This window comes from Musca domestica, unplaced genomic scaffold, assembly GCF_030504385.1.
Source record: "Musca domestica strain aabys unplaced genomic scaffold, Musca_domestica.polishedcontigs.V.1.1 236, whole genome shotgun sequence".
Taxonomy (NCBI): domain Eukaryota; kingdom Metazoa; phylum Arthropoda; class Insecta; order Diptera; family Muscidae; genus Musca; species Musca domestica.
Genome location: NW_026712270.1, coordinates 258,394 through 274,015, shown reverse-complemented (window position 1 = coordinate 274,015; position 15,622 = coordinate 258,394). Strand labels below are relative to the sequence as shown.

Sequence of the window (15,622 nt, the reverse complement as noted above, 5' to 3'; positions counted from 1 at the left end):
TTAAGCAAATATTTTTATGTACGTAAGATTAAAAATAAAACTAAAAAATATCCTAAAACAAAAAAATTAATGAAAATCTTAGTTTTTTTATTTTTATCTTCGTGTTTTATTTGCATTAAATACAAGTCGATAACAATTAATAACGTATAAATTCATTTCACAGAAGATGTATAAATATTCAGAATGTGATGTTTAGGAGGTAGCAGTGTTTTTCTGACGTTCATTCATTCATTTAATTTTTTTATATCAAAAATAATTATTGTAATAATTATAATCATATGATGAATATAATCGACTAACATATTGTGATACTCTGATATTGAATGTATTAACCACATCTAAACCGATTGATATGCGTATCTTCAGAGATGGTACCAATAATACTGTCAAAGGTTTTGTATGTCCATTATAGCCAACATTTATGCGTACCGTGCCCACAATATCATTTATTTGACCATCAGCTGTTCGAATATATGGCTGGTAGCAGGGAAATATTTCCAAACCGTTTCTTTGGACAAAATCCAAACAACCCATTCCCAAACATGTTACTGTTGTACCGGTATCAATGAATCCACGAAAATACCAACCGTTTATATATAATTCAATGCAATTTGCTCCATTGTGATATTCGCTGATAATAGCTCTAGCGATATTTGGACAAAATTGCTTTCTCTGTTTAAATCGATCTTTTGATTTGGAGATTGTCTTAGTTACTTTAGTTTTTGCCGTATTTTTATTATTGTTGTTTAGGTCTTTAATTTCATCGTTTTCCTTATTTGCCACAGTTTTTAATTCCTTTAGTACATCATCAGTTAAATCCGACAAGATTTCTTGCAATGTGACAATTAAGTCATCATGCAAAGAATCTTCATTTTTATTCGAATTCTGAACCGTTTTTGGTTGTTTACTATTTTGACATATGTTTGTTTCCTTTTCTGTTGTTGTTGTAGTCCTCGACATTGTTTTTGGCTATTTTCTTCTATTATTAGGAGAGGTTTTAATTACTAGAATTTAGAAATTATTCCAATTAGAAATTATGGGTTTCTGCAAAAATGTAAAAAATCGATTACACTTTCAAGGGTTAATAAACTGTACGCTTTTTATTAAGGTTTCAAGGCAAGAACAATTACTCAAGAAACGATTACTCGATTACCCTAACAAAATTGCCGCCAATGAGAAGGGATTTTTATTTCGTTTTTATATAGTCAAGATTACGAAATTCACTTTATATTCGTGTAAAAATCTATATTTTCATAATTTTTTAAATATTACATACCCAGAAAAATGAATGTTAAACGATCTTTTGAAATTTTCCCAGAATTATTTGAAGAAAACTTTTCTCACAGAGCCGGCTGCTACTTTTGATTGACTTGGAATAGGGATATGTAAGTTGACTTTCGATTGACCGATTAATCGACTTTTTTCTAATTGGGAATATCGATTTTGTGTCATCTACTAAATATAGTCCCGAAAGTTTCGTTCACTGAACAGCTCATCTGAACATTGATTTCAAAAGTGTTGGAAGCTTTTAATTTTTATTTAATTTCACAAGCAAAAATTCCCTTGAACATTGATATTCTTAGTATACAAAGGAAAGCAACATGGTTATGTGGCATGGAGTAAGGAAATTCGGCGTTGTCGCCTTGGGAACTGGTGCCGGTCTGGGTGCCTATTATTATCAAAAATTGCGTGACAATCAACAAAATGTACAAATGTCATGGACGAATAGCGACAAGCCGGTGAATGCTTGTGCGCTCTGGGACAGTAATTGGGATTGTAGAAGCCCCAGAAGTTTGGTAAAGCCTGTCAAGAATGATACACCCCAGGAACAGAATCGTTATAACAGCGAACTGGAGAAGGCCACCCCAAAAGTTGCACGTCACATAATTCTTATTAGACATGGAGAATATCTGGATTTGGGTGATACAGATGAGACACATCGTCTGACAACAAGGGGTCGTTTGCAAGCCCAATATACGGGTAAACGTTTGCAGGAATTGGGCATTAAATGGGATCGAGTGATTGCTTCTACAATGACCAGGGCCCAAGAGACATGTGATATAATATTGAAGGAAATTGATTTTGACCCCAAGGATGTGAAGCATTGTGCGTTCATAAGGGAAGGGGCGCCCATACCGCCACAGCCGCCGGTGGGACACTGGAGGCCAGAGGAATCGGTGAGTTTTATTTAAAAAAAGAAGCTTATTAGCTTATTATTTACAATTGCTCTTGTTCTTTCATGATGACTACAATGCAGCAGTTCTTCCGTGATGGTGCCCGCATTGAAGCCGGCTTCAGACGTTATTTCCATCGCGCCTCGCCCTCCGATAAACATGATACATATACCCTAATTGTGGGTCATGGCAATGTTATACGCTATTTTGTTTGTCGTGCGTTGCAATTCCCACCCGAGGCATGGTTGCGTATATCCATTAATCATGCCTCCATAACATGGTTGACCATACAACCTTCGGGAAATGTTAATATAAAATATTTAGGAGATACTGGTTTTATACCCGCCCAATATCTAACGAATCGCATACCACGTGATGCCAAAAATATTGTTTAGGTTTGAAAATCCTGAAACAAAAAACAAACAATAGATTGTTGCATTAAAAATAAGCGTAGAATAGGCATTAAAAGTTAAAATTTAGGATGCAAAATTGTTTTTTATAATTAAAAAGAGAAAGAGTACAGTTTTTAAATATTTAAATTAAAAGAGAGAGTCTCCTATAAATCCAAATTGTTATTTAAAAAATAAAGTTATATAATATTGTTCTGTTTCTTATGTAGATTGGAAAAATTAAAAAAACCTGTACTTAAAAAATAATTTAATAGCGTTTAAGAAAAATGGAACTGCCAGTTATTAAGATGTACACACCCTTACTGGGATAATATATTCCGAATTTTTAATAAACAAAAAAAAAACTGTTTTTAAAACTTAAATAAATATAAGTATTTTTCATTGGCAGAGACTTTTCATAGCCTCTTGTCGGATAACTTTTGGGGAAACCTTTTTTGAATCACTAGAACAAAGAAAAATGTTAATTTTTATAAAATAAAAAAAAATAAGAATATAAGCCTGTCACTCGTGCCAATTAGAATGACCTTGTCATAAAAACTCGGTCCTTTATTATTTTCATGTAAATCTGAGATTTTTTTCATTCCATTCCGTTTGTAACTCTTCGAAATTATAATTTTATACTCAACAAAGACGCTTTAAAGACAGGAAGCTAAAATTAGCACCGATCTGCCTTTTATCTGCAGGCAGGTCAAGTTCGAAGATGGGATATATCGATCCATGACTTTTACCTCCCGATATTTGGTATATTGACGATTTTAGCCAGATTTCTAAAGGAATTGTCTGAAATACTACAAAGGAGTTACCCCCTGATAGAGAATTGTCTATTGTCCCATACAATGGTGCCCTCCGCCCCGATGTTCCGTATTTCGTTGATTCTAGCCATATTTTCCAATAGAATTGGCTTAAAGTCCGCACAAAGAGTTCCTTCTGAGTACTTATCCCCCTGAAAGAGAACTGTCTATATAGGTCCACGATATCGTATAGCCCCCATACATTGGTGCCCCCGATAATCGATATTTTGATGATTTTAGTCACATTATTCAATGGAATTGACTTAAAACACACATGGAATTGTTTCCGAGTACTTATCCCCCTGAAAGAGAATAGTCTACATAGGTCCACGATATCGTATAGCCCCCATACAGTGGTGCCCCAATATTGGGTATTGACGATTTTAGTCAGATTTTTTAATGGAATAGTCTGAAAATACACACAAGGAGTTCCCTCCGAGTACTCTACACCCTGGAAGGGAATTGTCTATATAGGTCTATGTTTAAGTAACACTACCCTGAGATATTTGGTATTTCCAGGACATTATTCACCGGAATTGCGTAAAATTTCATATTTGAATTTCGAAATGGGTACTACAACTTATGACGGAAAACTGTCTATTCAGGTCCGCGTCTTAGTGTAGCCCCACACACAACGATACCTCCTTTTATTCGATATTTTGATGATATTAGCGTCATTATTCATCGGAATTGCGTCAAATTTCGTATTTGAAATTCGATATCGTTACTACAGCCTCCACATAAAGGTTATCATTTGGGTGGTATTTTTCGACGGAATTTTTTTTGTATTTTTTTTTAGTTTTTTTTTTCCCAATGCAGGAGGGTATATAAAGTTCGGCCAGATCGGACTTAGTTGCTTTTTTTACTCGTTATGGCTGTTTTCGTTTATTGTAAATAATTTGCAACATTTGCACTTTGAGGTTAAGTTGGATTATTTTCAAAAGTGGCTACTTTTTAAAAGGTTTTATTTAACTCACCCCGTTTGTTTTATTTGTTATTTATTATTTACATATTTTATTATATAGTATTGTCGAGAAATTCAAAAATAGATTTTTTTAATCGGGTTGAACTTGAAAATTTTTTTGTTTTAAGGTTATGTCTATACAAACCTAAATATTAAGATTTTTTTATTAAAAATATTACATGAGATTATACCTAGATAGCCTCGTTAATGTGCCTGTTTTTTTTTTTAAATATTTTATTTGGCATTGTCCATGGAACTTAGTAGTCCATATAACATCCGACTTTTTCTAGAATAATGGGTAAGTTCCATATGCATCTTTGGGTCTGTTCCAGAACTGCAAGAATGTAAAAAATGTTTACTACGGTAATAGATTTTCCATTTATGATAGCGAAAAAAAATGCAAAACTAGTAGATCCTTGCAAGATACAGGAACAGAGGAAAGATTTCCTAAAAATAAACATTTCTTTACATTACCAACCATTTTCATTGCAAAATATTTATATTTTACCTTCTGGATTCCAATTATGTTACAATACATTTATTTTTTTTTTTCATATAAATCCTATAAGCTGCTATATTAACTTTGCCTGGAAACTACGCTATATGAGATTTTTTTGAAAATCTATGTAAATTGCTGGAATTGTAAAGTTGTTATATAATAAAATTCAAAGACTTTGAATTGTTTTTATTTGTATTTATTAAATCTTTTTAGAGATAAAACACTCATATGTAAACTATAATGTAATTCAAGAATATGTTAGTTATACATGTTTGTATCTTTCACTTTGAGAGAATTTTTGAATTAAATGCTTCAACATGGGCCTATTAAACACGCTGGGAACGTTGACCAAAATAGATATCATTCCACTTTCACCTTTTTTAATGTGGCTAAATCCTAGCGTTGTCACAACTGTGTTCATGGCCTGCAGTCGAAATTTCAGCAGCCAAACTTGTTATTGCACATCTTTATTTTAATTATATATTGAAATTTCTTCATTACTTTTTTTTTAATATTTGACACAGATTGTAGAGGGGGCGTTTGGGCACTTTATTTTTTGTATTCGTTGTAAAAAGCTTAAAATTAATATAGAATTGAAGGAGAAAAAAAGAAAACTAATAACAACGATGAAAATATGGTGGTTTTGGGACCAACAATAAGCACAAATAACTAAATAAATATCAATTGCATTTTTTTGTGTGTGTTAAACTTTTAAGGCACTTATGTTAGAGGTTTTGTTTGTTTTTGTTCTTGTTGTTGCTTTTTAAGTAGAAACAAATGATAAAATTGTAAAAAAATAGAAACCTATACAAATTTATACGATTTTCCACATTCATGTTCTGCTTAGTATTGATACCAAGGCTGGCGACGCACCCATTGTAGGCGATTGGTGTGATCGGAACGAATCTTAATGCTAGCACCCTCAGCAGCACGGACAGTTTCTTTGACCTGGAAATAAGAATTATAGAAATTAAAAAGGTAACAGATATAAAAATAGAATTCGAATTATTTGCAATTTTGAAACCCAACAACTTCTCCTGAACGTTCTTCCTCAGACTTCCAAGCAATAACTACTCTGCTTTAAAATACACTTACACTTTGCATAAGATTTTGGGCATTGCCAACCAACATTTCGGTAGCCTCACGATCTTCATCCGATCCCTGGGCACCCAACATTGTGGCCTTAACGGTGGACAAGATTTTCAATTGTGTACCAATTGTGGGTATACGTTCACAAACTTGCAACAGATTTGTGCGTATACGACGATCGGTACATTGCCGGGCCAATTCCTTGGCCAAGCGTGTAACATCCTCGGAAGCTTCGGCAATTTGTTTAGCGGTGGCAATCAGCTCACGTTTGCTGCCTCGCGAATCGGATTGTACTAGATCAGAAAGACGGGCCATTAGGATGGCCATTCTCTTGGCAGCGGCAATAATTTCATTGTCCTTCGATGACCATTGACGGACTTCTTGATGAAGGCCACGGGCAGCAATCTACAAAAGGAGGTGGAAAAGAAGTATTAATAAATCATTTAAATACAGTTTAGGTAGAGTTTGAGGCTCAAAATATGATGCTACATGATTGCCTATTTTATATGTAAGTGACTTCAAAGATCTTAAGATGTCTACATTACCTGAAGCCTGAATAATCTACATAAGGCTAATTTAGAAGTCATATTTGAGTCATGCTTAAGGTTACTGTTTTCTTTTTTTGCAAATTTTTAAGTGCTCTCAACCTAGGCGCCTAAAAATATGCTAAGAAAATGCAAAATTTAATTGTGGGAAAAATCTACTAATTGCTTGTGTAGACATGCCTTAAACGAAACCTGGAGGGGGCTTTCTTATTATGGAACATGTCCTATATGAGTTCTAAAGTTCTGATGTTGTTTATTGTTGTATCTAACGCCATATTCAACTATTTTTATAGGGACTGATAACGATGGGATATTAATAATCAAATGGTACACATTTCTTGACCATGCCAAGAACCAACCAAGAAAACAAACATGCAATTCAACAAGTATATGTGGTGAGTAAAATTCTAGCTTACTCTCTCTCTCTCACCTCTCATGCTTAGATCACTAAAATGACTATATGAAAATTATTCGGGATTTACACGCTTAAATTTTAATAAAAGATAAACAACGAGGACGATGGAAAGAAAAATCTTTATTTTCCTCACCCACCTTTCACCCTAGACTCCTTCATTCGAACCGTTTTCCACTAAAATAATTTCCTACATCTGCTTCCCGCGTAAAATGAAAAATGTCATTGATGTAGGGAACACTACACTCAATATGAGCTACATGATAGGGTACTAGAGGCTGACTAAGGGATTTAATAATTTTCGTTATATTTAGGAAAGTTTACCTTGACGAAACTTTCATCTTCGTAGATTGTAGTTAGTTTATGATGCTGTGTGTCGAGTTGAGTCCCATCAAAATGAATTTGAGGTTAAGTCCAGTTGTGAATTATTCATTACTATTGTCTTAAGCTAAATAGCTAATTGAGTTTATTTTATATTTTTTAAAGGTTTAGTAAGTTTGCGACTCTTTTACACCGACATTTAAATAACGTGTTTTACGAAGATTCCTAATTTATTTGACGTCTAATGAAAGAAATTGACAAACTAGGTGGCAAAATAAAGCCTTTAAAGGATTAAGTAAGACCAGTGGATTTTTGGACTGTCAATTCCATTATGTATTCATCAAATGAATTCTTATGAAGAAGGTTAGCCAGACCAAAAGCTTACTTTTTAATTTGAGGTTAAATTGCAAAATATTTCACTTCAAAAATTGCATATTTTTGACTTTTTCATTAAGTTTTGGGAATCTACAATTAGGATTATTTAAGATTTAGGTTAGGTTGACATTTTTTCATTTAATGTAACTCGTCGAAGCTAAAATTTTGCACAAGTTAGAGTGGGAATACATAAAGCGCATATTTGGCTTGCTTCTTCGTAGAGGAACAAAGGAGTTTTAGATTGACATAGTTCGGAAATGGCCCTAGGCTCCTTTGTCCATTTCCGAAGAAGTCAGCCGATGTCTTAAGCCAGCCAAATATGCGCGTCATAGGAATTGTTTCAAATTTCGTATTTTAAGTTACTAATGGGTACTTCAACCTGTGACAGTGAAATTGTCAATGCAGGTCCACTTCGTATAGCCCCCATAATATTTTTTTAATTTCCAAATGCGTTCCAAATGGTAAAGGGTATATTTCACTTGTTTTCTAAAAGACATACATTTCTTTATGTAACAACAGTTTACACCGTCCTCTTTTTCAAAATTATTGCTAGTTTAGATTTAAGCTTAAAGGAGAATTTCGAATTTTGGCATCGGTTTTCTCGGCAATTCTATTTTTCTAAGGCTATTTGCATGGTCTAGGTTATGTTCGCTATCTTATTTTACTTCCCCTAAATCTGTTTTATTTTTTTTTTTTTTTTGAGAATTTGAGGTTATGTTCCCCCCTATAAGTTACAACTTTGAGAATATCGGGAAAGAATGCCTAAAAACTTACCAAAATAGGTTGATTAGCATGTGGCATTGTACGGAAGACACCCTCATCTTCATCATCGGTTTCTGGTGGTGGTGGACGTTGTGGGGCCAAACCTTCACGTGGTAGTGGTGGACGGGGTGGAGCACGCTCAGCTGGAAAATAAATTTTAGCAATGAAAATTCGGGTTTCTTAAAGCTTCTGGAGGCAGATTAGAGCAATTTTTTCATTAAAAAAAAGAAGAGGCAGCCAGGACGGACACATAATCATCTTGGCATATTGATGTCAAATTATAAGGTACAACAAAGGTCAATATTAAGACGGCCAAGAAGCTTACTTTTGACGCTAATTTGACAATTTGTCAGATGGGCTTACTGTCCTACTTTAAGCAGCTATCAGACGATAAGGGTTTTACATATGTGCTGTCGCTTTTATTATCCATGTGTATGTCAAAATTGAAAATTTTCCAATGAAAATAGGGCTCACTAAGATCGAAAAGTACCATTGTAGAAGAATATAGGTAGACGCGTCGACACAGCTGCTTGGACAATGAACTGTCAAACCAATTTTGAAATTGAAAATGTTGAATGAAAAATTATTTAAATTTATAAAAATTGTTGAAAAACGCGAATTATAATAACCTTCGAATGACGTCGTATAAGAAAACATAAAAATCTACTTAGATTTGAAAAAATATTTAAAACTGTTTGGCATATCAATGTTTCTAAGCCATGATATGTACTCATATATTTCGCAACGGAAATGCCGTCCATGTATCACACGATGTGTGCAACATCTACATATGGAAAATTTGACACTACATATGTAAAATCCTTATCGTCTGCTAGCAGCTTCATATAGGGACAACGACGTCAGAAATGGAGTGCCACTCCGACATTCTTTTTTAATGTGTCACTTAATAAGCCATGCGAAGATGCCAAGCTGCTTATGTATCCTTAATTAATCCTCTTTTTAGCAGCATTTTTTCGGTGAAACTTTTTTTCGGCGAAGCCTTTTGGTGGGGGAAAAACAAACCTACCATTTTGATTGGACAAATGCATGGCACTGAATTCTGGAATTGGTGGTGGTGGGACCTCGGGCAATGGTGGTGGTTGGGATGGTGCAATGGCATTGCGTACATCCTTGACATCACCCAGTAACTGTAGAGGATCAAAACAAAAGAAAATTATCAAAAAAATCCTGAGAATCTTTAGAATGACAGACAATCCTCACTCACCCTTTGGAATGACGCCTTCCAGGCATGGGCAGCGGCCGGATCATTTATATTGGTGGCCACGCGCTTGGCATCCAACACCATGGCAGGCAGGGAACTTTCCAAACGATTTGCGGCCGCATTCAAGGTTGCCGTGTATTGGGGATCTTCCGAATTGTCCGCCTCTTGTTTGGCCACCAGCAGCACACGATTTATCAGACGGGCAATGTTGGAAGTGTTATCGACCATTTTCTGTGGCTGCTTGCCATGTATGGCATCCTCACAGAGCTTGGCATACATTTGCATATGTTCCTCGGAGGTTTTAATGAAATCCGCCGGATCAGTGGCCTGATCGCAGACGGTACGCATGCGCAGCACGGTATCGGCATATTGTTGTTTGAGATTTTGCAAATGTTCATCGGCTGCCTTGCTGGTGGGATAGTTCATGCGAATGCGTCCGGCATTAACGAGTTGCGGTGTTAGCGAGTCCACCTGGGAAGCGGAGGAGAGCAAAATTTCGGCAATTTTCTTGTTGCCACAGGCGCCACCTGCCGCCACCATACGTGAAGTTTTGGAGGCACGATCTGAAAAGGCCTGGAGATTGTTGGATTTCTGATTGAAATTCTGTTCCCGGCCAGGGGTGCCTTCGGGCAGCATTACCGCCTCGGTGAATTGTTTCAGAGGCGTGCTCACATCCATGAAGTCCTGGACAATGCGATTGACCAAGGCATTTTGGACAGCGGCCTTGAGTTCGTGCAGCTTGTGAGTCAATTTCTTGGCTGCCTCCTTGGCAGCTGGGCTATTGCCGGCAGCCTGGCGCTTCAGACGTTCCACTTCATCACAGAGCTGCATAATTTCGGCCTTTTGATGGCCTGGACAGCCCTCGGCAACCTTACGGCCCTCTTCGACTATTAAATTGACAGCACGCTCACCCAAACCGCCATCATTGATTTCGGGATGTTGCAACCATTTGACGGCCTGCTCCAAACGGCCCTGAATTGTGTGGGCTGTCTGCTGTACTCCGGCCTTGTCCACACCCACAACGGCATTTTGTATTTGCGATTGCAATTCTCCCAATTTTTCACGAATGCTACGGGCCAGCGATTCAGCCTGGGGCGAAGTGCCCTTACCCTCCTGGCGCAGTTCACACAGGCTATTGGTCATGGCTGCAATTTCATCGGCTGTCCGGCGAATGGGATAGGAATCTTGGGGCAAGCAACGTTCGGATATTTCATTGGCATTTTCAATTATTTGTCGCAGGGCTTTTTCTCCCACGCCTCCCTTCAGGGCATAGGGGTTGTTCAGCCAATCATTGGCCAACTCTGCCTTGGTGTTGACCGCATTGCTCAACTTCTTGAGGACCGTGAGATTATCCAGCTCACTGGTATCCTCATCGTAGGTGGTCAATTGGAGAACCCGTATGATTTCCTGGATTTCATCACTCATCCTTGAGGCCAAATAGTTACGATTCTCGGCCGCCTCTTCCACCCCCTTGCCCTGCTGCTCGACAATGTGAATGTACACCTTCATGCTGCATATCAGAATGGGCGCCAAAATCTTGACTTGTTCCAGGCAACGCACCAAAATCTCACTATGCACCTGATGGGTCAGCTCCTTTTCACGGGCACTCACCTCACGCGACACTTTGCTCAGGCAGGGCGATAAATCCTTGAGGAATTGCACTAAATCTTCCATTGTATTAATGACCTCGGCCACGGCCAAATAGTCTAGCACCCGCTTGCACTCCTGAATGATTTTACGCACCTCCGACTCGTCGAAGCAGAGCAATAGCGACGAGGTGCCTTGCAGTATACCGCGGCTTCCCTCAATTAGCTTTTTGCGTGCCGGCCCTGAGTATGGATCGGCCCGCAACATATCGGAAGCTTCTTCGAGTAACTGCGAGGCAGTCTCGACGCGATTCAATGCGGCTGGCATATCTTGACGCAGGATATTGTCATCGGAACTGTTGATAGTGTCGCGACCCACTTTGACCAGGTTGGTGACGGCAGCCGATACCACTTGGACGGGACGGCTAAGATCGGGCATGGCATTGCCATCTTCGGCTTCTTCGTGAAGAATGACCAGGCGAGATACCTGTAAGGGGGAGGGAGAGAGAAAAAAAGATGGTAAATGTTAAAAAAAAAATAAATTTTGTCGAAGAAAATTGAAGAAAAGAGAGGGAAAGAAATGGCAAATAATTAAATTTTAGGAGATAAAATTGAGGAAATTTGGAGAAAAAGAGAAGATCAAGAAAGAGAGGAAAATTATGGAGAAAAAGATTTCCTTAGAAATTTGACATTTGACAGTTGATATTTGACAGCTGCCATTTTACAGTTGACATATGTCAGTTGACATTTTACATTTGACAGGTGGCATTTGACAGTTGACATATGACAGTTGACATCTGACTTTTGACATTTGACAGTGACATATGACATTTGGCAGCTGTCATTTGACAGTTGACATATGACTGCTGATATATAACATTTGACAGCTGACATTTGATAGTAAACATCTAACATTTGACGGCTAAAATATGACAGTTGACATATGACATTTGACAGCTGATATATAACATTTGACAGCTGACATTTAATAGTTAACATCTGACATTTGACGGCTAAACTTTGACAGTTGACATCTGGCTTTTGACAGTTCACATATAACAATGACAGTTGACATATGACATTTGACAGCTGACATTTGATAGTTAACATCTGACATTTGACGGCTAAACCTTGACACTTGACATATGACAGTTGACATCTGACATTTGCAAGCTGACATTTGACAGTTCACCCCTTGCCAAAGGGTAATTTACCCCATGTCAAAAGGTCATTGACCCCATGACAATGACATTTAACAGTTGACATGGAAAATTTGACTTTACATATGTAAAACCTATTCCGACTGTATAGAGCCTTTAGGGAAACGTGAACAGATTTTCATCAACGGATGTCAGAGCCTGCTGTCGTTGTCTTTATAATTTATGGTTCATGAGCGAGGCGACGCGGCCAAGCTGCTTACGTGTCGTCACCTTAAATCGAACAGTTCTGATTATATTTCCGAATTGAATGTTTCCAAAGTTGAAAATACAAAAAAAGGCTTTTTTGACTGGATTAAGTCATCAGCTGGCTTCTTTGGAAAAGAATAAAGGAGTTTTAGGTTAACCTAGTTCGATTTGGCCCTAGGCTCCTTTGTTCACTTCCGAAGAAGCCAGCCGATAACTTAAGCCAGCCAAATAAGCGCTTTATGTATTCCCACCTTTATGTACACCTTAAGTCTTCTATGCATAGAAGACCTCAGGAAACTCTCCCCAGCTAGTCCCATAAATCCCTCCAATCTATGGGCTCAAGACTCTCGAGTCTCATGCTCATCTAACATTAATGGCCCATAAATAATGGCTGCCGCTGAATGGATCTTGTCCAACATAATTTATAATCCAAGGCAATTTTTATGTAAACAAAAATCCATAAAATTAGAAAGAAAAAACTTGAAGTAAAAAATTAAATTATTTTTAGTCTAAACGTAACATTTGGCATTCGATCAAATAAAATAAAAACATAACAGAGGATGGGGCACAGTGGCTAGAAATGAAGAAATGAAACTGGTGTCCAAAGCGAAAAGGTCTAATGTAAACATACTATAAGGGGAGAATAAGAAAACAGAGCAATCATGGTGGAAGCGTGCAGGTAGATGCATCAACGCTTGGGAAAATTGATATGTCAAATATTTTTTTAAAATTATTTTGTCAAAAATAAGTAGATTTTTATGTGTTTTCTTACGTTGTGATAATCCGAGGTTGTTCTGATGAGCATTTTCAACAGATTTTAATTATTTCAATAATTTTTCATTTAAAAATTTCAATTCCAAAGTTGGTTTGACAGTTCATTGTCCAAGCAGCTGTGTCAATGCGATTTTTATCATGAAAGCAATGTAGGGTGATATAGTTCAAATTATGGGTCGAAATCGAACTATGTCAACCTAAGCTATATTAGCCTTTTAGGAAAAGCCAGCTGATGTCAGACAAATTTTGTCTCTCTACCTTATGTATTTTAATATCCAAAATTTTTAACAGATTTTAAATATTTCAATAATTTTTCATTCAAAATTTTCAATTTCAAAGTTGGTTTGACAGTTCATTGTCCCAGCAGCTGTATCAATGCGACTACCTGTATTATTTTATCATGAAAGCAATGTAGGGTGATATAGTTCAAATTATGGGTCGAAATCGAATTAAGTCAACCTAAGCTATATTAGCCTTTTGGGAAAAGACAGCTGATGCCAGACAAATTTTGTTTCTCTACCTTAAATCTTATTATATCCAAAGTGAGGTGAGCCAGAACCAAAACAAAAATCAAAAAAAAAAAAAAAAAAACAATCCAAATCTCTCGGAACTTCAAACCAGAATTGTCATACTTCCTTCTCTATTGGGCGCTAGAGGAAAACATCTTTTTATGTATGGTAGATGGAATTGCATTGGGCGCCAATAGGGACATTTTTACATTTGAACCAATTTTTTCGATAAAAAAATTAAGAAAACATGCCCAGTGTTCCTCTATACCTCCGCGGCAATTGGAATGATGCCATGGGACAGCGTCATTTTTATTTGGCGACTAGAAAAAAAGCCAACATCTCGTCGAATTTCTTTTTATAAAGATCACATTGGCAAGCAGCATATGGACATCGTGTTCATTCAAGCGAAAGGTGGGCGGTGTGCCTGTTTTTCGAGCACAGCCAAAAGTAGTTGAACTTTTATTCTGCTTTTGTTTTTTTTTTTTGGTGGTCTAGTAAATCTGATGAATGATATGTACGATTAGTCATCGTAAAATTGAAAATATAATCTTCTTATGGCGAGATCGTCTGATGAGAATAGCCAACAAGCATCAAGAACGATGAGAGATGGGCCATAAAATGTGTGAAATTACAAAAGCTTTCCAAATTTGATTTGCTTTTGTGGGGGGGGGGGGAGCTGGTGTTTGAAATATAGCCTGCTAGAAATATGAAAGATTGAATTAATGGGGGCACAAGGTCGTAAAAGGTGTCATGCTTTGATTTGTATTTAAAAATTGGGATGTATCAACTGATTTAAGCTTTCGAGAGCCTTTTTTGCTTATGAAGGTTATGTGGTTAGATTTTGAGTAACGAAACACAATGGATTCTTGACTTATAGGCATTGCTTTGCACAAAACTTTCAATATCCGATCCTTTAAAAACATATAATAGCTAGAGATTCACAAATTTAACAAATTTCGTAAAAGAGGGGCTCTTAAAGGAATCCTTGCCTGTATTTATGGCCTGGTGTTTTAAGCTGAAATATATTTTTTCGATAATAAGGAGCAAGTACATAAAGAGTTACTGGCTTGAACTTAAGGTGAGAACGCATAAAAGGCCTTTCTGACTGACTTAATTCATCAGCTGCCTTCTTCGTAGAGGAACAAAGGAATTTTAGGTTTTCTTAGTTTGATTTTGGAACTTTAATTTATTTTCACCTTTAGTACAATTTCGGCCCATAATTTATCTATATTTCAAAAATCTTGTATATATTCCAAGCTTTGAAGATGATGGAGCTGGTCCTGTTTTAAAATAAAATCTTTGGCCAGTCTAATTGACTTTCAGTCATCCAATTTTTTTATTAAATATTGTGGAAGCATTCGCCTTTAGGGCTACCAATTTATAATGAATTTAATGTGTGGGGGACCCATAGGTCGACTAGTGACTTATTAAATACTTTGGCTAAATGGCAAACTACTGACACCTCCAAATTTGTTTTTAACACAGAACTGTTCCCGAGACCTTGCTTTTACTAAACTTTCAATCACTCATATCAAATCGTTCATTGTTATCTGCGAAAAAGTGTTTCTGTATTGCATTTTCTAACTACACTTATTTAGGGTGCCCTAATTCAATATGCAAACAATATTTTCTATATTCTAAGCTTTGAGGATAGTGCCAAATGCTATAGGAAAAAAGTTTAAGAATTACGCCTTTACAGCTACCAATTCTCAGTGATTTAAAAGTTGGGGGACTCTTAGGTCGACTTGTGATAAATTAAATATTTTAGCCGGATTACCAACAT

At 36.7% G+C, this 15,622-nt stretch overlaps 2 protein-coding genes and 1 long non-coding RNA gene across 4 annotated transcripts in view; 1 reads left to right on the top strand and 2 right to left on the bottom strand.

Annotated features, from left to right (window-relative positions):
• Positions 1 to 82: 82 nt before the first annotated feature.
• Positions 83 to 1,384, bottom strand: LOC131802728 (uncharacterized). Its single transcript, XR_009342352.1, has 2 exons — positions 1,277 to 1,384; positions 83 to 1,044 (listed from the first exon to the last, which is right to left on the bottom strand). It is a non-coding gene; the product is annotated as an uncharacterized LOC131802728 (long non-coding RNA).
• A 93-nt stretch (positions 1,385 to 1,477) lies between these two features.
• LOC131802724 (serine/threonine-protein phosphatase Pgam5, mitochondrial-like) lies at positions 1,478 to 2,600 on the top strand. 2 transcript variants are annotated; one of them, XM_059123160.1, is made up of 2 exons: positions 1,478 to 2,177; positions 2,261 to 2,600. In XM_059123160.1, exons 1-2 carry the CDS (start codon positions 1,602 to 1,604, stop codon positions 2,567 to 2,569), a joined length of 885 nt encoding a protein of 294 aa, XP_058979143.1. In that variant the 5' UTR covers positions 1,478 to 1,601; the 3' UTR covers positions 2,570 to 2,600. The 2 variants fall into 2 exon arrangements, with proteins under 2 accessions (XP_058979143.1, XP_058979142.1); XM_059123159.1 differs by having other exon boundaries at positions 1,480 to 2,177; positions 2,258 to 2,600.
• A 2,418-nt stretch (positions 2,601 to 5,018) lies between these two features.
• Positions 5,019 to 15,622, bottom strand: part of LOC101895839 (vinculin) — a 34,914-nt gene continuing 24,310 nt past the window's right edge. Inside the window, exons 3-7 of the mRNA XM_005183921.4 lie at positions 9,568 to 11,637; positions 9,370 to 9,490; positions 8,355 to 8,485; positions 5,934 to 6,332; positions 5,019 to 5,786 (exon numbers count right to left, since the gene is read on the bottom strand). Coding sequence (XP_005183978.1) covers positions 5,682 to 5,786; positions 5,934 to 6,332; positions 8,355 to 8,485; positions 9,370 to 9,490; positions 9,568 to 11,637 — 2,826 coding nt within the window. The 3' untranslated portion in view covers positions 5,019 to 5,681. The remainder of the gene's footprint in view (positions 5,787 to 5,933; positions 6,333 to 8,354; positions 8,486 to 9,369; positions 9,491 to 9,567; positions 11,638 to 15,622) is intronic.

Coding starts and splice junctions, on each gene's coding strand:
- LOC131802724 (XM_059123159.1), top strand. CDS start 1,602: ATGGTTATGTGGCATGGAGTAAGGAAATTCGGCGTTGTCGCCTTGGGA. Junction 2,178..2,257: donor ACTGGAGGCCAGAGGAATCG/GTGAGTTTTATT, acceptor ACTACAATGCAG/CAGTTCTTCCGTGATGGTGC.